The 22,724-nt window shown below is 40.5% G+C and overlaps 2 protein-coding genes across 4 annotated transcripts in view; one reads left to right on the top strand and one right to left on the bottom strand.

Annotated features, from left to right (window-relative positions):
- ppp4r4 (protein phosphatase 4, regulatory subunit 4) overlaps positions 1–10,282 on the bottom strand; it is a 41,750-nt gene extending 31,468 nt beyond the window's left edge. For both annotated transcript variants that reach the window (XM_048250253.1, XM_048250254.1), the window contains exons 1-2: positions 9,197–10,282; positions 7,419–7,492 (exon numbers count right to left, since the gene is read on the bottom strand). In XM_048250253.1, coding sequence (XP_048106210.1) covers positions 7,419–7,492; positions 9,197–9,301 — 179 coding nt within the window. In that variant the 5' untranslated portion in view covers positions 9,302–10,282. The remainder of the gene's footprint in view (positions 1–7,418; positions 7,493–9,196) is intronic.
- Positions 10,283–12,464: 2,182 nt separating this feature from the next.
- LOC125299907 (ankyrin repeat and SOCS box protein 2-like) lies at positions 12,465–22,724 on the top strand. Of its 2 annotated transcripts, XM_048251410.1 has the most exons (10): positions 12,465–12,545; positions 18,171–18,279; positions 19,158–19,272; positions 19,376–19,548; positions 19,706–19,861; positions 19,980–20,225; positions 20,498–20,669; positions 20,876–21,449; positions 21,626–21,779; positions 21,938–22,724. In XM_048251410.1, the coding sequence occupies exons 3-10, from the start codon at positions 19,214–19,216 to the stop codon at positions 22,102–22,104; spliced, it is 1,701 nt and encodes a 566-aa protein (XP_048107367.1). In that variant the 5' UTR covers positions 12,465–12,545; positions 18,171–18,279; positions 19,158–19,213; the 3' UTR covers positions 22,105–22,724. The 2 variants fall into 2 exon arrangements, with proteins under 2 accessions (XP_048107367.1, XP_048107368.1); XM_048251411.1 differs by lacking the exons at positions 12,465–12,545; positions 18,171–18,279; positions 19,158–19,272 and having other exon boundaries at positions 19,382–19,548; positions 19,728–19,861.

Genomic DNA, 22,724 nt, shown 5'->3' with positions numbered 1-22,724 from the left:
AAAAAGCATTAAAATTCATAATACCTAGCAATAGGCCTACACAATAGGTTAACTAACTACAGCTTGTATTCCTGAACTCTTTACTGTTCTCCTAAACTCTATGAGCTACAGTATGGAGCAAGACTCTGGATATGTGACTAAGCCCTGAAGAGAGAAGACAGGGAGTGGTCAGAATAGTAACCTATTCCATATCATGTAAAGCCTGATAACTTAGTAGCTCTTACCACCTTAAGTGTGAGAATTCCTGAGAGGCGTTTACTAGGCTATTCCGTGTAGACAAACAGTAATAGTCTTAACAGCCTTCATGACTTGTATGGCCAGACAAAAACAGCCATAACACTTGCCTGAACATCACTGCCCCAATTAAAAGTGTGTAGTAAAGATTGTGCTCAGATTATGTGACTGATATGGCTCTGAACTCCAACACATATCATGACAGGTATCATGATGAATGCTCTGTCCAACCGGGCAGAGTGAGTAAACATGTCCAAGCCACCTGAAACATGCCCGCTTGCTGTATGATACTGTTCTATGGGGTCAGAGAGAAACCACTGATAAGATGGCCACTGATCTGGAACAACCTACTGAAACAGCATATAGATTAAGTTACGAGAAAATGAGCATAACTTGGAATATTCATTGGTAACAAAGTAGCCTAGCTATTATTTTAGCCTACTTACTGTCTTGCACGAGCCTACTCAAAATAATGTCTTTCATTAACCTGTTGATTAGGCTAAATTAACAGGCCTTGGTTATATCAAATATACAGACACAACAAATATGCTAACGCCCATTTATGAAGACAAGAGCTTAGCCTACATATTCAGGTAAATGGACATGAAGATTATTTTCTCCAGTGACCAAATTCAGTTCAACATGCATTTTTCCAAAACTCCACATTCCAGAAAGAACATTTGATTGAAATCTCTGTAGGATGTCTAGCACCAGTGTTAGCGCACACTAAAATAGGACGCATCACAAATTGCTGCCTTGTTGTGTGGTGGGGAGCTGAATCAAAAAGAGTGCCCCCAAAGATGTCAGTGTTATAACAGGCCTACTCTACTCCCCCTCTCTTGTCTCAACCTTTCACAGAGTGCCTGGCAGCTCACTTCCCACCATTTGAAGTGAATCGCCAACAGAGGCAATTACATTGTTCTCGGGAACTAGTTTTCTACCCATGGGAGTCGGGGAACAGAATGAATCTGGCCCATAATTAGCGCAGAGAAGGAAAGCAGCTTTTATGGGTTAACAGCCTGGAAGGAGAGGACCGATTCAGATCTGAAACCCCTTCGATCGATCAGCAACATCCACTTGTCCATTTTTTCTTTTAGGCTTCTGATGAAACCATTTTCTTCTGGACCAAAGGTCACCTGCATTGCCGTTACAGAGGTTATCTTTCATCTGACAGTGACAGGAAAAGTGGTCACCGAGTGCCATTAGACCTCTGCTCTGTGCAGCCAAGGAGGACTTGAGTCAATACACTTAACCGTCCATGAAATATGGGGCTCTACTACAAGCTCTTAATCATGCAGAACAAGCCCTTGACTGTATGTAAACACAAGGGTTGAGTATAGCTTTTGAGCTGGTTTTATTAGCCATCAGCCCCAAGCTGGGTATGGCTGCTTGAACATAAATGACTTGTCCACTTCTTATTTACTTTCTTCAGCTCTGCAAACTAAAACCAGCCCGGTAAAATTGCCCGTCCAACTTTACTTTTCAAGTGATATTTTGGACGTTTGACAAAATGCCCATTAGCACTAAAGATTCCCTGGATACCCGATCAAACTCATCGGACCCCTCCCGAGAACCCACTTTGCCCTACTGTAATCAGAGCTAACCTATGCAAGTTCAATGGCCGGCCAAATCCTCCATTGTACGCTCGCTCTCTGCCTGTGTTGACATTCCACCTGTACCCACGCAGTACAGGATAAAGAAAGGGTCACTCATCGGGTGCCGCACGATGCCACTGATTTTAGCAGGACAGGCATGGACAGATCCATCAAACGCCACCCTTTGGCCTTTTATTATGCATGAGGGCGCGTACAGTCGTGATGACACCCGCAGCGCTGGTACCCGGCCACGGCGCCATACAACGGTTTGCCGGATGACGGGACAAGGGAAGAAGCTGTTACGGGACGGACAGCTCTGGTGGCACGACCTCGATACGCTTCAGTAAGCGAGACGCTAATTCACCTCGTCCAGCACCGGAGTGGAAATTTTCCTACAAAGTGTCGAATGTGCAATGGATATCAAAACAAACTAAAACATGATCTCTGCTTTGTGGCAAATGTGGGACTGGGGTATAACAGGGAGGAGAATGCACTGTGGCACTGTGATCTACCCTCAGCTGTCTTGTCTTGCGGTATTTACTGTGCCTACAACCTCGATCTATTCCACTGAGCAAATGATGACACTATATATGATCCCTAGATCAGGGGTATTTCAAAAGTGATATGATATGACTACTATCTGCAATCAGGTACAACCCCAAACCCCAAATCAGATGGGACGTTGTGTAAAATGCAAATAAAAACAGAATGTGATAACATACAAGTCTCGAAAACCCGTATTTAGCAGCAAAAAGGACATTGACATATAAAATGTTGAAAATGAAAATTGGACTATTTCACAGAAAATATATGTTGATTTTAAATTTGATGCCAGCAACATGTTTTTAAAAAAGTTGGGACAGGGAATGTTTACCACTGTGCTGCTTCACCTCTTCATTTAATGCAATTAAATGTTTAGGAACTGAGGAGACCAGTTGCTAAAGTTTTGAGAATTAAATGTTGTCCCATTACTCCCTGATATAGGATTTCAGTTGCTCAACAGTTGGGTATTCTCAGTCATGTTTTTCATTCCATTATGCACCTAATTTGACTACAGACAGGCTATTTTAGCACCTGGACTCTTCCTCTATGGAGAAATACATATATGTATGTATGTATGTATATATACTTTTTTGATCCCGTGAGGGAAATTTGGTCTCTGCATTTAACCCAATCGGTGAATTAGTGAAACACAAACAGCACACAGTGAACACACAGTGAGGTGAAGCACACACTAATCCCGGCGCAGTGAGCTGCCTGCTTCAACGGCGGCGCTCGGGGAGCAGTGAGGGGTTAGGTGCCTTGCTCAAGGGCACTTCAGCCGCGGCCCACTGGTCGGGGCTCGAGCCGGCAAACCTCCGGTTACAAGCCCAGAGTGCTAACCAGTGGGCCACGGCTGCCCCAAATACTGTTTAAATATGTGCAGAATTAATTTTGCCATTGTTTTCCTGAAATAATCCATTGCCATTGCCTGGGTGGCAGTATGATGCTCAAAACCTGTATACACATCATTCAGGAATTGATTGTGTTTTGCCAAATGTGCAAGATGCCCATGCTGTAGGCACTAATGCTCCTCCACTAGATGCTAGATATTGGGTTTCGAACTGAGCACTAAAACAAGTTGGATAGGTTGGATACTTGGATAGACCCTCTCCTCTTTAGCATAGATGAGTCCATGATTTCCAAAAAGAATGGCAAATTTTGATTGGTCTACTGTAACCACAGGACCTTTTTCCTTGCTACCTCAGTCCATTTTAAACAAGCTCATGCCCAGATAAGACAGTGGTATTTTCTGTATCATGTCTCAATAAAATGTTGGCTGTTTTGGCTGTTACAATTTTTGCTGCAGTTTTTGAATTGAGAATCAAACTGTGCACATAGAGAATGGTCATCAGAGGTTTGGTGTTGATGCAGTGCCATCTGGGGTCCAAAAGACCACGGCCATCCAATTTGTTTTTCAGCTCTTTTCCTTGTTTGCAAAGATTACTCTGGATTCTCTGAATGTTTTAATAAAATATGTCCTGTTGATAATGAACTCCCCAAATACTTCACAATTTCATGTTAAGAAGCATTAAAATTACATTGTTTCATCATTTGTGCACACAGGTTTATACAGAGTGATGAATACCCCTACATCTTTACTTCTAAGAGACCCTGTCTCTCTGGGATGCACTTTTTCATACCCAATCGTGTTGCCAGTTTCCCCAATTAGTTGTGAAATACTCCTCCTTTTAATTTCTTTATCATTACACATTTATCCAGCATTTTGTTACCCCCGTCCCAGCTTTTTTTGAAACATGTTGCTGGTATCAAATTCAAAAATTAACATATATTTTCCATGAAATAGTCAAATTTGTCATTTTCAACATTTGATATGTTGTCTGTGTCCTTTTTTCAACTAAATATGAGTTTAAGATATTTGCAGATGATTACATTCTGTTTTTATTCACATTTTACACAACGTCCCAACTTTTTCTGTTTTGGGGTTAGGGTAGATAATAAGGTTCATACAGGGCCAAATGCACTAATGTAATGTATCAGCATTTGCTGACAACTGTTTAATATCTGAGGAAAATGTGCTGAAATTGTGGTATTGGATTGCAGTAGGCTAAATGCTCACTCACTCTCCTCCTGAAAAAGATTATAGCCAGGCAACTTTTTGAGAAATGGGCCGTGTTATTGACCTATGTTGTTTGGGCGGTTTCACACTCATGTTACCAAACTAATTCTTGCCAGGCAGACTTAAATCATCAGCAGACAACTTATCGTCCAAGAACATTTGGAACAAGTCATGTTATTGCCTGGCAACATTGTTTAAAAAGTTGTCCTATGTATCATCACCGTAAGCTCTACCGGCAAATTGCTTCAAGCACCATTCACCACTGATGATTTCTTCCTATATCAGATCAGCCACTTTCTACTCAGCTTTCACAAAGCCTTCTCATGACCCATGTTTAGACCCAAGCATCCTTTTGATTGTTCCTAGCCTGGAAGCCAGCCAGAGTTTACCCTGCCCACAAAATTTGACTGCAGGAAATTTGGTCTGGTGTTGCTCCATTGAGAAGTCTATACTGTGTGCCTGGGTAAGATGTGTTTGGGCCAATCATTTGGGCGGGCTTTATATATAAAGATAATGTCACAGCACTTCACATGTTGGTAGTGTGTGCTGAAGAAACCGCCTTTCAAATTGACATCCTCCGCAATTACTTTGTTGTATGGAATAAACTAACTTTTTATTTTTAAAGGGACACCAGGCAAGCCTGATGCTTTTTCTCTACGAAACTCCCCCTTTGCTCGGTCTGAAGCTCTTTTCCTTTTCTTTGCATCTTCCATCAAGGGTTTTCGCTGCTTTTTCGCCGGCTCTGCCATTATACACACGTTTGCAACAATCGCTAGCGTTTAGTAGCCTGCCTCTGAGGATGTAATTCAGTGGTCCCCAAACTTTTTCTTCTGAGGGCCAGCTCACTATGCCTGGCTCTAAGAGAGGGCCAGAGACTCGGAGTATATCAGTAACCATAAATAGCTTAGAACTGTGAATAACAGCAGTCTACCTAGTTGAATATTTCATTACATTTAATCATAGGCTACTGCAATCTAATTCCCTTGTTAGCTGTGTTTATATTGCCATCATGCCATATCAGTGTAAAATGTAGCTCAAATGAAACAATACTAATAAAAAAGACTTAAGCACTCCTAAAAGTATTAGCAGGGAGTCCCAAAAGTATATTTTATTCCAAATGTGTGAACTCTGAACTCTGTGTCTTTGCCTACACAGCTAAAGTTGTGAACAAGCAATATCCTACAAAGAATTTAAAGTTCTCAAACTATGAGAGTTTTATGAAGTGCTGGCAAAAACATCTGAAATGACCACTTTCACTCACCCGATGAGAACTTTGTGAATTGTGAATTTGTATGAACATTTGAACAAGTGAATAAAAAATAGAAATAATTATCCCAAAAAGTCCCAAAAATATGACTTAAATAGAAGTTACTTTTAGAATACTTTGAGCACTGATGCAGTCAGCATAGGCATCTTACATTGTTTGCAGGTAGGCCTACATTTCATTCCGTTTTCGATGGCAAACGCAAAACAGCGCCAAAACAACCACCAGTGGACAAAAAGAGTATTACATGTGTACTGTTACAGTAAGACTCGCCATAGAGAATGAATGGGGGAAATTACGGAGGTTATAGTTTGACGATGTCGTACTCCCGTGCGGGCCAGATGCTATATACCACGGACATGTTTTGGGGGGTCACCCAAAATGAGGTGGCGGGCCGTAGTTTGGGGACCACTAATGTAATTGATCCTGCTTCGGTCGGCGGGTAGGATACACTGAACTTGCAAGCGGGACATTCTTCCTACAGGCAGTAGGGGCGGGCGAGAGAGTCTTCATTCGCCCTGTAATGAGTCATTTAACCATATACCGATTTACGAAGAAGAGTAATTAACACGAAAACGTTGCCTGGTGTCCCTTTAATAACAGCCGTTGTTTTGTTGTATTTGTGTTTTGGGAATATTTCAGCCACCGCAGTACTGTAGGCCTACTGCAGCACGTTAGATTGTTGTTAGTTAAGGTAACGGTAACACTAATAAGTCCCTAGGGGATTTAGATATTTTGTCGCTCTGATTGGTTGTAGGTCTATCCAATTGTGTGCAGACATTTTTTCCTCTGTATAAGTTAAAACACGCCCCATAATCAAATCCAAAATGTGTGTTATGACCAGACCTCTGAGACTATGGGGAGATCATAGCAAAGAGGACAGGACACCCTGGTTAAGATTGCACACAGTCCAGGTGCTCAGGGATGGTAGGGCTGTAGTGCTACACAGGCCTATATGTAGCACATGCTACAAAAAAATCAATCTGTGCCATGGATGATTTACCAGTTTAGCACCGGTGACACCTAATTTAAAATGTTTTCTAAAGTGTAGCCTACAGATTCTGTGTTTGCAACTACATACCGATGCTAGATATTTTGTGGATTGTGTTACAAAACAATCAACTTCTGTAGCACCAGTGCTATGAACAAAACATGTTAATACACAGCCCTGGATGGTTTCTTCATTTAAAGCATATGACTGACAACCAGCCTGCCAGTCTTGCAGTGCTGCCATCTATTTTAGACACGTATTTAGACACGTAACTCCATAGTCCATCACATTCAATCACAATCCTCTGACAGGTAAGATCATGGACATTCATCCACAGTAAATGAGCCTACAACAGCAGCATGTGCGCATCAAGACACATTGGAACAAATAGGTTTCAGCTGAATAAACATTTCTCTGTGAGTGCAAGTGAGAAAAAAGGAAAATCATCTTCAAACAGAAAAACTCTTCTGTTGATGTTGTAGTTGCTGCTTACTTGGGTATGCTACAAAACAAAACAATCAGTCTACTATGGATGAATTACGAGCTTAGCACCAGTGACACCTAATTTAAAATGTTTTCTAGAGTGTAGCCTACAGATGAGGTGCTTGTAACTACATACAGATGCTAGAGATTTTGTGGATTGTGCTACTTCTATAGCACCAGTGGTAAGAAAAAAAAGAGTTAATACAGCCCTGAATCACCACATGTGCTTACCTGAGCAGGTAAACTGCTCGCTCAATGTCATTTAAGTCTTCATCCACAGTCAGCTTGTCAATCTCCTCAGCAGTCTATAAAAAGAGAGATTCATTCTGAGTTGCCCCAAGACAACTTGAAATACCATTTCAAGAGCACCAATCAATTCAATGCACACACACTCTCAAACATACACAGAGACTCACACACACAGAGAGAGAGAGAGAGAGAGAGAGAGAGAGAGAGAGAGATGTGTGTGCACACTTGATACAGCTTCATTCACACAGCATCTTTTCAGTGACTTGGTTATGTGAACAGCTCTACAATACACTCAAAGGGAGGCAACTCCATGCAGTTAGCTGGAGGCTGGGCTTGGCTAAGGGCCGGTGTGGCGGTCAGTAAATTGGCCAAGCTTCCATCACGGCTTGGCGATGACTCAGCCAAACGAGAGGAGGTTGCAGCACTGCACGACAAACCATTCGCGTAGGAGGAGTGTGCGTGGGGGACTGGGGGCTGTGGGTGTGTGTGTGTGAGGGGGTGTGTGTGTGGGTGGGTGCATGCACTATCTATTACTTGAGGGCTTCTCTATTCACCACCTCACCTTCTCACTGTGGATCCTCCCCACATGAAAGGAAAAAATAAGAGGAGGAGGGATGAAAAAAACACAGAAGCAGAGCAGAACACCTCCTCTTGCGTGGGCTCTATATCCCCCGCATATACATCAGGACCTCTCCAAAGCAAGTTAAGAGTAACCCCTTCCTCACCTATACAGGGAGATCGCCAAGCTTTGGTGGAGAAATGCAAAGCATGCAGAAGACACCACATATGAGAGCTAACCACATTTGCATTGGCTAACAGTAGAAAGTCAGTGCTTATGTAACCTGCGTTGTGTTGAACCTGCGCGATTCAGCCCTGCACACGCCCGGACTCGAACCCGCGAACAGCAGCACCTCGGATCGGGAGGCGAGCTAACAATTGAGCCAATAGCCCAGGCTACTGGCTCGCATGCAGCGTCGGGGAGTGAGGTTTACCAACGTTCCACAAGCACAGCTAAGCTAGCTGGCATCCGTTACACTTAGTTAACAGCTGCAAGGCAACCGGTGGACTGTATGAATGAAAACTGATAGTGGGATTAGTGGTAGCTGTGTGCGTGTGTGTGCACGCGCAAAACGGAGGGTAGACAGGGTGTGTGTGCTTTTGTGTGTGTGTGTGTGTGTGTGTGTGTGTGTGTGTGTGTTGGGGGTCTGGACATTCTGTGGAAATCCTCCTCATTCCGCAGTGAAGGGGCGTGAGAGCGGGTGGGGGAGAACCGGTGATGCTTGCAGCTGACAGAAACTGCGTCACGCAGGAAAAGTGGGCAACCCCCGGCGCATCCTCCTATACAGGTTATAGGCGAAATCACGGTGCAACTCACCTCGTGCACCTAAAGTAACGTTATGGCGCATCCCGTCAGAAACACAAAATAATCCATAGATGCAATATTTCTCATCACCAACAAATACACTACAAAATTGGTTAGAGTCTGTTGGTAACCTGTAGACTGCAATTTACTTCTGATTGCACATGCACATCAACGCATCAAATTAAGGTAAAGGTAGTAGGATATCCTGCCTACCTACCATAACGTCAGCAGTGTATTACAGTAGGCCTACACAGAATCTAAGACTTGCCATTCAGTTAGTCTGAACAGTTAAACATGTTATGATGAATTGTCAAATTATCAACACAATTGTGCTTTAAACCAACAGCTGGTAAAAAAGCATCACCAGAGACTACATGAAGCACTGGTTCATAAATACCTTTAAACTCCTCCGTATTGGTCTTTCGATGAATGTGAGGTCTTGCAGATCATCTATTTGTCCAAACAGACCGGACTGATTCAAAGTCATTTTGCTGACGAACATCTGTGTTAGGTTATTTTCCCTTAAGTGATGGTAGCCTATTCGTAAATGTTAAAGCTCTGTCGTGATCATGACTCCAACTTGTGAATGAGGGATGTGATGCCTTTGATTTGGGAGAATGCTGTTCCACCCACGAGATGTCTCTTGAAGGTTAGCCTACGATGATGCTTCAGAACTCATCGGGCAGCACTGATGGAGAGAGTTCCCTACGCCTCCAAACATTCCCAAAACCTGGTCGTGTATTTCCAATGAAGAGGGATTGGTTGTGACTTGATACGACACAGAACACTCGGAATCCCCGACCCCCCAAATGACTTTCTTCGTCTTCGTCTTGAATACTTATCTTGGATGGTAAAGATAAAACTCCTTTGAGATCTTGACTAGTTGGCTGGAGCGAGCCAACCAATTTAATCTTACTTTCTTGGGTTAATTCGGCGCAGATAAAAAAAAAATAGTTCCGACAAAATGAGTTTTATAGCTCCTCAAAGCTGATGCATTCGTTATTTTACAGTCTCCTGAAACTATTTAGCATGATATCTTCAGCTGGAGCGGTAACGTTAGTCCACAGCAGAGACGAGATCCAACCAAAAATGCAAACAAATTATTGCGTTACAAGGTTATCCGAAGAGTAAGCAAACTAACGTTATCTGGTCGCCTCAGGGCCAATTCCGCCTTGCAGCTTTTCATCAGTGCTGGTTAGCGACTTGTAACGATAAGCTTTGACTAGCTGGCACGTAGGTTTAACGTTATGTCGTTATCGCTACTAACGATAGAGTTAGCCTGGTATGGGCTCTGCGTGCCTCGAAATAACATCCTTTATCGAATGGAATCAACTGATTGTCTACAATGGACAAGGGATGCAAAACATATTTTCATCCCGTGATATTCAGCTAGACTTTTTAAATACCACTGCGACGTGAAGTAGGCTACTCTTTTCTAATAATATAATCCACGCACACTAAGAGACCACGCAAACGCACTGCAGCAACTCCTCTGGTTGCTATGGAGACGACATGCTACAGTAGAAATGCCGCCCCCAAGTTCGTCATCAGAAATAAACTAGGAATTACGCTTGTGTCGCCTAGGCTAATTTGTTTTGTTTGAGAAGGAAATCTGATTATTTGCAGTGATGATTTTAGTGATTGTTCAATACCATGGCAGATGGCACTCTTTAATAGACTACTATCCATTTTGGTACGGCCTACAGAAAATATACTCGCACATACGGTCCAGAGCCATCTGATACGGTCCATTGATAATCATAAGGTGTAGTCAGCTACATTAGGCCTATGCGTTCTGTTTTTACCCTTGATTGTAGTCTACCTCTTACAAAAAAGTAACTGCAGTTTCTGAAGCAGCCTATGCTACAATGCTGTTTCAAGTCCAACTTCATTGTTTCATGGCCTAAGCATTTCAGTGAACTGCTAGCCTATTGCTTTTTTATGTCCAAAATACTGCACCCATGCAAATAGCTATAGCAATTAATTCGTCAAACATTGAAGTTACTTTTTTGTTAGGTACGCATCGAAAACATAGGCCTACAACTTAATGCAGCATAGCCTATGTGGGGTAGGCTTTTTTTCTATGAAACGCAAGCCTTCATACAAGACCTGTTCAAAGATTTTTCCATAACTGTCTAAAATATAGGCGTATGGCTGACATAACATAGAGTGCACTGTATACTTGCTATGTAGTAGGCCTGCTCTTCCACTATTCATAGGATCTCAGCTACAGACATAAGCAGTAGTTTTGCTTCTTCTCTCATTTACTCAGCAAAAAGGCTCAAGTTAGAATAAGATTGTTTCCTTGGTAACTGTCATTGCAGAGGCCTTGGGCATTTTAGAGGGATTTGTGGTTGACGCTAAAATTGAGTGCAGTGCACCTGTAGGCGCTGGCCTTTTATGTACTGTATTAAAGGTCCTACCATTTTCACCCCTTCATTTTCTGCTTGTATTTTATTTTTAAATCCAGTTAGTTTAAGGTATAGCCTACCCTAAGCACTGCACACCGGTGATTTAGTCATCTACATATTTGCTCTCAATTCTTGAATTTATGAGTGGAATTATTGTGAGTGCAGCTTTCTGCATTCTAAAATGAGAATATTAGATGAGTGCATGACACGCACCTTATACAAAGAAATGCTCAGTAGTAGGCCTACTGGTTTTGTGATTTGTAGGCTGACAATAGCAAACATAATACAAATCCAGAGGTCTAGATGTCAACAACAAAAACAATTCTGGCGACATTATGTACACAACATTTACACAATATTACCTGCATTTACCTTGAAGTTTTTTTTTTTCATCCACTGATTTGTTCCATTAATATGTTTATTTTGACAGTTTTTTGAGGATCCAAGCCAAAGCTCTTGTCCACCTTTTCAGGCTATCATCAGAGACTCTTGATGGTATGGTCATTGTTTTGCTCCTGAGGCAGTGACAGACAGAGCCATAGATATTTTATGTAATGGCTCTGGTTAAGGCTAGACTGCCCTCTGCTGGTCTTTAGAGTCAACAATGCTCTTTTTACACAGGATTTCATCACCAAGCTTGCTCGATCGGGCCACCATCAACTGTGATTTATAGCATATAAGAAGTCCCTTCATCTGGAATTTGATGTAACCTTATCAACAACTTATTAGTGAAAGACAGCACAAAGCAAAAGCTGTCAAACAAGTATTCTTCAGTGACAAACCTGCATTAAATGTGGTAGCCTACAATAAAAGAGCCCTATTATATAGTTTCATTTACTTAACAAAACAAAGCCAATAGACTTCTTTCAGAAGGTTTAACAGTGTCTGTGTGTGTAGACTTACCCAAGTTTGACACTAAACCACATATTTGAAATACCATAAACATTAATAATTAGTTTTGTTTACTATTGCCAAAACAACAAATGCCTGTCATCTGTCATGAGCCACCAGGAGGCGCTCACAGTCCACTTAGATGATGACCTGAGCAGTCTGGGTTGGGTTTGGGGGGGTGGTGTCGTTCTTTAGTAGACGTTACTGTTGCCAAATTTCAGAGATGCCAGTATGGGCATTGGGAGGTCTCTGAAAGTTATACAGTGCCAGTTAATTTCTCCCTAGGATCACACCCCTTCAAGCTTCCCCTCAGCCAATGGCAACACATTACTCTTCACATTAAATTTACTCACAAAAACATGTCACCATAGTCATGTCAGGGGTTGCTAGAGCAGACTTACTTCAACTGTTCAACTGTTTTTCAATTAATACAAAACATGCCAGGTAAGTCAATGGAGAATATTTTTCTTTCTAAAAGCTTTCTAGTATACAGTATGTAACATATACCTTGTATACAGTGTTCGCTATACTTTCAATGCACCAATTATATTTGTTTAATTAAAAAAGTGAGGTCTGTAGTTATATAGGTTGCAGTTGTAATATTGGTCATGCTTGCTACTCCAATATTTCACATCAACAGTTTCATGCCATATAGTTCACAGGCTCATATAGGCTACCAACAATCATAAAACTGACATAAAAGGCACAGCCAAGATTTTTGTAATTTAGACAAATGCTTATTGATAAACACACTTACTTCTTTTGAAAACAAATGTATTACATACAATATTTCAGTATTCAATTTTGTTATGGCTTGACAACGGAAGTTGCAACTAACAGCAAATTACCAGGTTTGAACCCTTATCCTTTTATGTTAATCTTTAAACGTTAATGTAAAATGGTATGGGTAGTCCAATCTGTCCAAAAAGATGTTCCATATGTCAGCTACATAAAAACACATTTCAAAATGTTTTACTGCAAAATCTGCATATAAGTCTGGAAAGAAATATTCATAGTAAACCCCCAAATCATTTTTATTTTCATAACAATATTGACTTCAATGAGCATCATGGAGGGTGACATCTGTTTTCTCACTGAGCCACGTGAGTTTTAATGATAACCAGAATAGCCTTTGCCCTAGTTTATTTACTTGACTTGAGTTGGCAGATTAACCAGGACAAATATCAGTTACTGTCTGAAATCACGCTCTCTGGTGTTTGTGTGTGTGTGTGTTTGTTTGTGTGTGTGTGTGTGTGTGTGTGTGTGTGGAGGGTGTGGATGAGTTTGTGTGGAGGTTGGGGTGGGGTAGGGGCGACTCAGCTGTTCATCCTGACATTAACCGTGTTTATGAGGGACTCCTCAGCTTGTTTGTGGCATTTGAAATGCATCCAGACGTTAACTTCCTTTAAATCCAAATTCATGTTTCCCTCATAGTGCAGAGATGATTGTTAACGTAACTCTCCAAAGCTACAAATCATCAAAATCTAACTTTGTTGTACAATATTTTAATTCAGTCACATGGAGTGCTACAGAGCTACAGTCTGAATAAGTTTTAGCATGGTCATCAACAACTGTATCACACAAACCTTATCTGATATACTAAATCCATCAGTGAGAATAATTCCATTACTGATGTATCTGGAGAATCTGAGCAAGACAGGATGCCTGCCATTGACTATGCATGCAAATTATACATAGTTTTGTAACCATAGATTCTGACAGCAAAGCAAAGGCGCCAATGAGATGTCATAAGCTAATCAGAGAAATTGACTGGAGAGTTAATGGGCAATTCTATGTTTACGTCTTGCACAGTGGGTATCCTCAATAAGAGTTTAACAGTGCTGTAAAAAACATTTGCTGGATCAACTTAACCTAATCAAGTCATATTGTGGCTTTGACTGAGTTACAGTAAGTTATGCATTGTGTAGTGTCAAGGTTATTACACATGCATGTTGACATAACCTAACCAAGTCAAAGTAGCAAGATCATTTGACTAGGTCAACACACTCTAATATTTTTATATTTGATAGATGTTTTCTCCAAAACTACTTAAAGTACATTAGTTAAAAATAATAGTTTCAAATAAAATTGAAAAGCTTTCATTAAGCATTAAACACAGAAACAATGGAATAATGTGTTGTTTAATTAACAAAAAACATAAAAACACAAACCATAACTATAGGAGAATGAAGTGCAAGGTGAACAGATGAGTCTTTAAACATTTCGTGAAAGTCCCAAAACTATAATGGCTGTGTTAGGCTTGTCTGCATGCCTACAGATACATCGAAATTGTTGACAACAAATGTTAATCTTTAGTAAGATTATTCTAGATTATTCTATAGAGTCATGCAATATTTTCAGTATCTTCATTAAGTATAGTCAGTTACTTCACTAATCAGATGTCAGAAAAGAGTGAAGATATGTCATTTCTACACTTCAGGGGGGCATGCGGAAGCCACCACTGACATGTCTGTTGACAGAGGTGCATGCACTGGGCATGGCAGTCACTACTACACTGGCATTGCCATAATATGTTTTATCTTTCAAGTGCCACTTGAAGGTAAACAATTCAAACAAATCTATTCATTCAAACCCACATAGTCTTGTATAATTACATTGTAATAAATAACACACACAAACTAACATAGTTAGAAAGAGTTAGAGTTAGTTCTAAATAGTTTTAAAAAAAATGAAAGATACCACATCAAATCTCAACTAAATGTAAATAAAACATTTTTTGTGGCTGTTCAATTAATCAAACAGTCCCAAGTAGCCTATCAAAATCTCATTTATTATGTATTGCATTCAGAAAACATTACATTGTTGATGTTAATATGGCACTGCTTCATTGACAGTATTGATAGTGTTTAATTATTTAAATTCTGTTGACATAGGGAGTATCTGGTTAGGGAGTATCTGGTTGTAACCGTCTATATGACACTAGTGGTCATGACTCTAAAGTGCATACAGTAACTTACTATTGCTTTTATCAAGAATGCATGGTGTTGTTGAAGTAGAGATTGCATTCTCAATCAGTAACTAATATAAAGGACAGCTAATCACTGTCTATATTGTCCTATAGCAGGATCACTGACAAATAGAATATGGCATTGTCATGTTAAACTAAAGCACAATGGCATAAAGGTGGAAAGGTTGCAATAGAAATGGTCCACGTCTCAGGCAGTCAGTGGTTCATGGCAGTTCCCCAAGGGCCAATATCCATTCACACAACACAGTAGCTGTTTGAAGACATTGTCTTTGTCAAACGGATGTCCGATCCCGTGAATCAGATTTTATGCTTACATGCGGACATCGTGTGTGAAAGACACAGACGCACATGAACAGAATCTCCGCATGGTTGAACAGGTTGAACGTGGTTGAACACGCACATGAACAGAATCGCCGCATGTTCATCGCCTCGTTTAGACACAAGCTCATTTACATAATGTCCCTCTGAGATACTAGGAGGAGAGTAGTGTAAGATCCGGATAAGTTTGGAGTTCCAAATGTTGTTCAGATATACAAGGATACAAGGATACAAGGAAGTTTATTGTCAAAGGCATATAGTTACTGGATGTAAGAAATGCAGTGAAATTATGTCTGGTGTCAGCCTATTTGTGCATTTATGGGGGGGGGGGGTGCAGTAGAAGAGGGGCTTAGTAGATTAAGTGGCAAGGGCTGCATAAGAAAGGTGGGGGAGGATTGGGATTGGGGGGGGGGGCACCAACAAGGAGCACCCAAGAGCAACAGGGGCAAGGAAAAACTCCCTTACCAAGGAAGAAACCTTGGGCAGATCCACAGCTCAAGGGGCTAACCCAACTGCCAGGGGTCTTGGTGTGTGTTGGGGGGATGACAAGGGAGATGGGATAGTGTGCTGTGTATGTGGGGAGAGGGCAGTGTGCAATATGTGTGTTGGAGAAGCTTCCTCATGAGACAATGTGCTGTGTATGGGGGGTGGGGGGGGCAGTGTCCAAGTATGTTGGGGATGTGTGGAAAAGCTTCCTGATGAAATAATGTGTTGTGCATGTAGGGGAGGGGGGCCCAACTACTTGATATCCGCAGAACATGCAGACACCTATGTCTGAAAGCAACTAGTTACTGGTGCAACCTTGCAATCTTTAATGCTATTCTCACGCTTTAAAGGTGCCATGTGTAATGTCTGCCAATAAATCAATTCATACTCCGCATTCCATAAAAGATGGGGGCAGTATACCTCCAGAAAGTGAGTTGGTCTACTCTAGAGTAATAACCGAGACACGTGTATTGCAGTTTGGCTGGCGGTTATGTTGCCGAAACTGGTATTATGACACCTGTTGGGCTGTGGCTAGTAATTTAGCTTGCTAATTCAGGTTGATATCTCTGCAGCACTATACCTTGTCATTTTTTTATGACATCATCGCCCTTATTTCTTCTCATTCTTTTGATGAAACAGTGTCAGAATACCGATCCAGTGTATGATTGAAGTGTTCCCCTTAATTTTTTTTGAGCAGTATATAATGTCAGGAGGTGTAGGAAGACTGCACTGTAATTACTTACTACAGCACTGCATGTACAGTTTCCCCTAAGGAGATTGTCCAATGTTCACATTTCTACTTTTGTTTTTTTTCTTTGTGCTATGCAGTGCTGTCTTTTCAACAAATGACAGTACAAACAGTAAAAGCGTAAATGTGAATCTTGTCCAGTCTCTTGCAATCAAACTTTAATATACACTAAGGTGTAACCTACAATTTACAATAATTGTCATCAAAACTTAGCAGCCTAGGAAGGAAAAATTGTGGTGCCCCAAGCACTTTGGCTGTGGGAGTAGTTTTGTACTATGTAAAGTTGTGTGTAGGAGCATTAACTTTTTTCATCAGTTTCAGACGAATTTGGTACCAAACCTTAGAACTGAGTTGGTGCCCAGTATATTGAAATTTTACAAAAAGGGAAATTCTTTCATTATGCTTCTTTAAAGATTTTTAAACTTTATTTTCAGATTTGTATTGGTCGTACTTGGGTGTGTCTAAAAGGACTTTCACATCATAAACCAATTGCAAAAACAACAGTTTTTGTAGTCATCATTCCTGGTGTGAAGGCCCCTTAAATCTGTTTGTTTCAGTAATTTACAACTATAAAAGAACTGCTCCAGATGTGATCAAACTACCAATTTTATCATGGCCGCCATGGCAAAAAACATTTTGCCTGAACGTGGTTCTGTCTGTGCTCTCAAAGCACCTCACTAATATCGGGGCTACACCGGGCACAAGCAGCTGAAGCATTCTGTTAGCGGAGCTACACCAGACATGAGGAAAAAAACCTGACCAGTCTTCTAAAACTATTTTTACGCTCTGTAAACGGAGCACTTTAGTTGTGCCCCCGGTGTAGCCCGGCTGTAACTGATACAGTGTTAGGCATTTTGTTTACCGAGTCACGTTGTAACCTTGACAGTATATAACCCATGGCCACAAACCCATGTGAAGAGTATGCCTCCTTCGGTGCATCCATGCATTGGTCTTCACCAATTCTTCATTATAAAGAACACATTGAACAACTCCATAATCTAGCCATACTGTGGATCTATTTCGAAAAGTTTATAGTTTGGAGAGCCTTTTAGTGTCTCCATGTTGTTAGGAGCTGTCCCCCCCCCCCCCTCTGTCTTTCTCTCACACACACTATAGTGACTAGTGAGATAGAGAGAGAGATAGAGAGAGAGAGAGAGAGAGAGAGAGCTACATATATATATATATATATATATACTGTATAGTAAAACACATTTTAGAACTTCAACATAATATGACCGGATGTTTAGGGTATGATACTAAGTTTTTATTTTAGTAAATATATGTTTTATTATATTACATTATTCTTATTATTACATAACATTATTTAATTTTATTATAATTGTATTATTGTCTTTCTTTCTAAATTAAAATAAAAAAATACTAACATCCCCTAAATGTCTCCTGCTGTGAGAGGAGATATTCATGTCGAGTGTGTCATTTCAGAAGGTTAGGACAGATGGCCAGATGGCAGTCAGCAAAGCAAAAATTAATACAGTCATGAGTCTGCTAACCTGGAATGTCTTCACAGGCTTGAATGAGAGAGATAGCTGCAGCAAGGAGTTAGGTGTTAGAGCAAAGGCTTCAAGCTGTATTCCTTGGAAATAAGCCATTTCCTCACAAGGAATCTTCTATCTTTGGTAAGTATAAACTCTTTTTGTCTTTAGATCTCTCTGTTTAGATCTGTCACTGTAGAGGACACATTTTGAAAGCAATCAGCTATAAGCACTTTGGCTTAACTAGCAATCGGAACTCAGGAGAACATACTCGAACTAATCCCTATCTTCTATAACTCTGAGTATGCCAACAGATGTGGAATGGAGCTGATTAATAGTTAGAGGTTGTTTTTAACATCATCGTCCTCCTTTGCGAAGGCCAAATTAGCCCTTGATTGAGCCTGCGCAGTAATGACATTAAACATGGAATTTTGAACCAGTCCTTAAGCTGTGACACACACCCTTTTGCGATATATGCTTTTGCGATACTATATAGAAGTTATTTTAACATTAATTTTTGGCAAATCTTGAATTCAATGTAGTTTTCAACAACAAAACAAATTACTGACCATTCAAAAAAACTGTTTGTATAGATAATAAAGTCAATGAAATAGTGCAGCTCATTATGATAGTCTACCTAGAATTAATGGCAATATCTGGATACTTCTGAATTTAATTTGCTATTTATTATTTCACATCAAAAAGCACAAAATGTCATGAAGACCCATTCAACTGTAAAAATGTGTCTATTTGCACTAAAGTTTTTATTGAGTGATTGACATATTTGCAAAAGAACCTTGAGAAAGTTTTGTCCTAATTAGAATAACATTATGGTTAACTGAATTTAGAAATGTTATGGCACAATAAACATGTATAGAATGTCATAGAATTTTGAGAATAAATCTGAAGCTAACAGCGAAAAGCGTCATTCGCACTAAATAAATTATTCATAATATTACACTAGTGTGCAGTGATGATCTTTACTTTTGATTTATAGAATCTTTGCTCCCTTTTTTACATAGTGAATGCCAAAGCAAGAAACAAGAGTCACCATTCCATTCCTAGAGACAAAGAGAGGATGCGGGCCTGGATGACTAAAAGAAGCACAGCTTTTGAGATTACAAAAAAACCTGAGGAGTAAGAATCCTCTTGCATAACTAAGCTATTGTAATCAAATTTGTTGAGGGCCTGAAAGGTGTTTTTAATAATCTTTGAATAATTTTCTTGCTTCGTCTTACAGGGCCTTCCCTGATATAAACACAGTCATCTGGCAAAATGACGTCCATATGCTGCGATATATATTGAAGAAGGTGTCCTATGAAGATCTGTCTAAACCAAACGCAGAAGGCTGCATACATTTGCATCAGGCTGCATACTATGGATTTTTCGAATGTTTGAGGGTGCTCGTATACGGTATGTCTGAATAACTATGTTTTATCCCACAATAGTCTTTCTCCCAGTTTAAACAATTATGTTGTCACATTCTGGACAATATAGATTTCAGGACAATATATGTTTCAGTCATTATATCTCTAACAATATTGCTTTTAATTCCACAACCCAACTGCAGTCTTTTCCGACAATATCAACAGGCGAACCAAACTCTGCCAAACACCTCTGTTTCTGGCTGTAGCTCAGTCAAATGTGGAATGTGTAGAGTTGCTTCTTAAAAATGGGGCAGATCCTAACATACCTGACATATCAGGAGAATCACCTCTCTACAAAGGTATGACATTTTAAGGGATATTAAAGAATGAGTTGTCAATTCTACATGAAAAAATAATGACATTACGCTTTTATTTCCTCCATGTAATCGTCGTCCCATTGTTATGTTGTGTTTACAGCTTGTGAATTGAACAATGACACGCTGGTGGAGCTTCTCCTGCAATCTGGAGCCAACGCCCGTAGGACCACTAATAAGGGGTTGACTCCACTACATGAGGCTGCACGAAACAGAAACCTGGCCATGTGCAGGCTACTAAAGGTCGCTGGGGGAAAGATATATGCTAAAAGTTCCTATGGTGTTGAGCCATTGTTTACAGCTGCCCAAGGAGGGTGCCCTGAAGTAGTGAAATACCTCATTAGACATGGTGAGCTTAGTTAGGATCAGTAATGTTCTATTGATGAAAGAATGATGCCTGTCTGTACTTCTTCCGAGGAAAAGTTTAGCATGGGTCCAGGCCCATTTAAATTTGGAGTGGATCAGTCACAAGGCAGATTTAGTTTCACTTTCGCAAACACGTTGCCGCACTCTCCGAGTGCCCTTCTTAATCCTGGTGTCACAAAATACATGACTTTCTACAATACAAACTTTATGTGAATTTGGTTCTCACATTAACTAAATTATTTACGTATTCTGAAGGGGCAAGTGTTAATGGTTATGCTAATGATGGAGCAACACCATTGTATGAAGCGTCCAAGAATGGCCACGAGGAGGTGGTAAAGCTGCTTCTGTCCAAAAAAGCCGACGCAGACGAAAGAACTATAGCAGGACTGACCCCCCTTCACATTGCAGCAAAGAATGGACATGCTGGGTTGGTAGTTTCAAGTTTTTGTTAATTCATCAGGTTTGACACTTTCATTTTTACTAAATTAACACACATCTAAAAATATACATCAACATCATTTGAAGGAAAGTTTGAAGAGTAGCAGGTATACTTAATTAACAGGACAGGATAATTAAACCTAGAAAAGTTATCACAGGATTTCAATAAACATGTTTTTTTTTCTCTCTGTTCAGAGTTGTGTCCTTACTGATTCCACACACCAACCTGACTAGTATCTATCGGTGTGGCATCAGTCCGCTCCATCTTGCAGCCGAGTTTGATGAGGAGGAGATTTTGGAGATGCTCATCCACACTGAATTAGACGTGAACGCCCTGCTCTCCCCTGAAAAATCAACATCATATGAGGACCGCCGAAGCACGGCACTCTATTTTACTGTGAGCCAGAACAACTACGACACTGCCTCCATGCTGCTGGCAGCTGGCGCCAATCCCAATCTCGATATGTTCAATCCTCTTCTGGTGGCTGTGAGGCGGGGAGACCGAGGTATGGTCAGTTTGCTGCTAGGGTTTGGTGCCAACGTGAACGCCTGCATACCGACTCACCCCACCACCTTCCCAGGGGCACTCCTTTTCTGCATAAACAACATATCCATGCTCAAGCTCCTGCTAGACAATGGTTGTGATGCTGAGGCCTGTTTTTTCTGCATCTATGGAGACAACCCACATCCTCAATTCAAGAGTAGACGCACAACAGGACATAACCTGTACATGCATGATGATGAGACTCCACATCCCAGAGCAGCACAGGTGGGGAGTTACTGTGTGTGTGTGTGTGTCTGTGTGTGTGTCTGTGTGTGTGTGTGTCTGTGTGTGTGTGTGTCTGTGAGTGAGTGAGTGAGTGAGTAAGTGAGTAGTGTCTGTGTGTGGCCTTTTCTATATGTATGCATTAATAAACAACTAGATTTTTCTGTTGTATTTTACAGTTCTGTGAAACTCTGGCCGATCCCTTTTACTCTCCCTGGGCAGGGCGTATAATTGACCTCCTCCTCGATTATGTGGGTCAAGTGAAACTGTGCTCTAAACTCACTGAACTTCTGGACAGCAACAAGGAGTGGGCGTACATTAAGGAGAAAACTAGTTAGTCTATTGTTTACTTACTATACTGATCTGACTTCTGTGTTCCAATCGACAATAGCTAACTACTAAACCACTGTCTTATCAAATACTGAAATTCTCCTGTATTCTGTTGGATTTTGGACAATACCCTAACCTTGAAATGTCCTTGAAACTTTAAGGGCCACCTTTCTCCCTGATGCATCTGTCCCGGCTAAGGATCCATCAGTTGGTGGGACGTCAGAGACTGAGGAGAATGAGCAGCCTTCCTCTGCCTGGACGGCTCATCAAGTACCTGTTATACGACAGAGGAGAGTCTGGAGACTTCCTTTATTATAGTTATGACTAAATGTGTTCTTGTTTAAACACTTATACAGCAATTCTTTAATAACAATACGTGTTGATATTGGGAATAGAATCAACAGAAACTTGTGTTAAAGCTTATGTGATGCCATACCTACATGTTTTAAGCATTTTAGACACCTGTTGAGATTATGTTTTTTTGTGCTTTTTTTGCATTTGATACACCTTATTGTTCCTTTTCTTCTGTGTGAGAAGTTAATTAAAGGGAGCTATGTGAACTATTCTTTATTGAAAATATTAGATATATGTTTTGTATTATCAGTTGTCAGGTATCGTATAATGCTTGTTAGAATAATGTGTACATGGGGCAAGGCAAATTCTTGGATATCTGCAGATATGCAAATATTGAGTTTCAGTCCAGTTTTTATCACTTTAAAAAAGTTATCCATAGATTAAAGACATTGTATTTTAGTTTTTCATGCAACTGTTTGATGCATTCCAGCTGGTTGATACAGTACTCAAAGTCAAAAAACAAGATGCTAAATCTACTAGGCATTCTGAAGGAGAATACATGGAGATACATTTCAGTTGTATCCTGTTATATAGCCACCTTGGATGTATGGAAATTTGAGCTAGAAATTGTGGAAAAATAAAGAAATAAAACAA

This window comes from Alosa alosa, chromosome 8 (assembly GCF_017589495.1).
Source record: "Alosa alosa isolate M-15738 ecotype Scorff River chromosome 8, AALO_Geno_1.1, whole genome shotgun sequence".
Lineage (NCBI taxonomy): Eukaryota > Metazoa > Chordata > Actinopteri > Clupeiformes > Clupeidae > Alosa > Alosa alosa.
The sequence above is the reverse complement of the archived record's forward strand: the minus strand, read 5'-3'. Positions and strand labels throughout refer to the sequence as shown.

Bases quoted from the DNA above. Each gene is read 5' to 3' on its own strand.
- LOC125299907 (XM_048251410.1), top strand. From the start codon at position 19,214: ATGCGGGCCTGGATGACTAAAAGAAGCACAGCTTTTGAGATTACAAAA. The intron at 20,226-20,497 runs GTGAGCTTAGTT...CGTATTCTGAAG, and splicing joins GAAATACCTCATTAGACATG to GGGCAAGTGTTAATGGTTAT. The intron at 21,780-21,937 runs GTTAGTCTATTG...TGAAACTTTAAG, and splicing joins GTACATTAAGGAGAAAACTA to GGCCACCTTTCTCCCTGATG.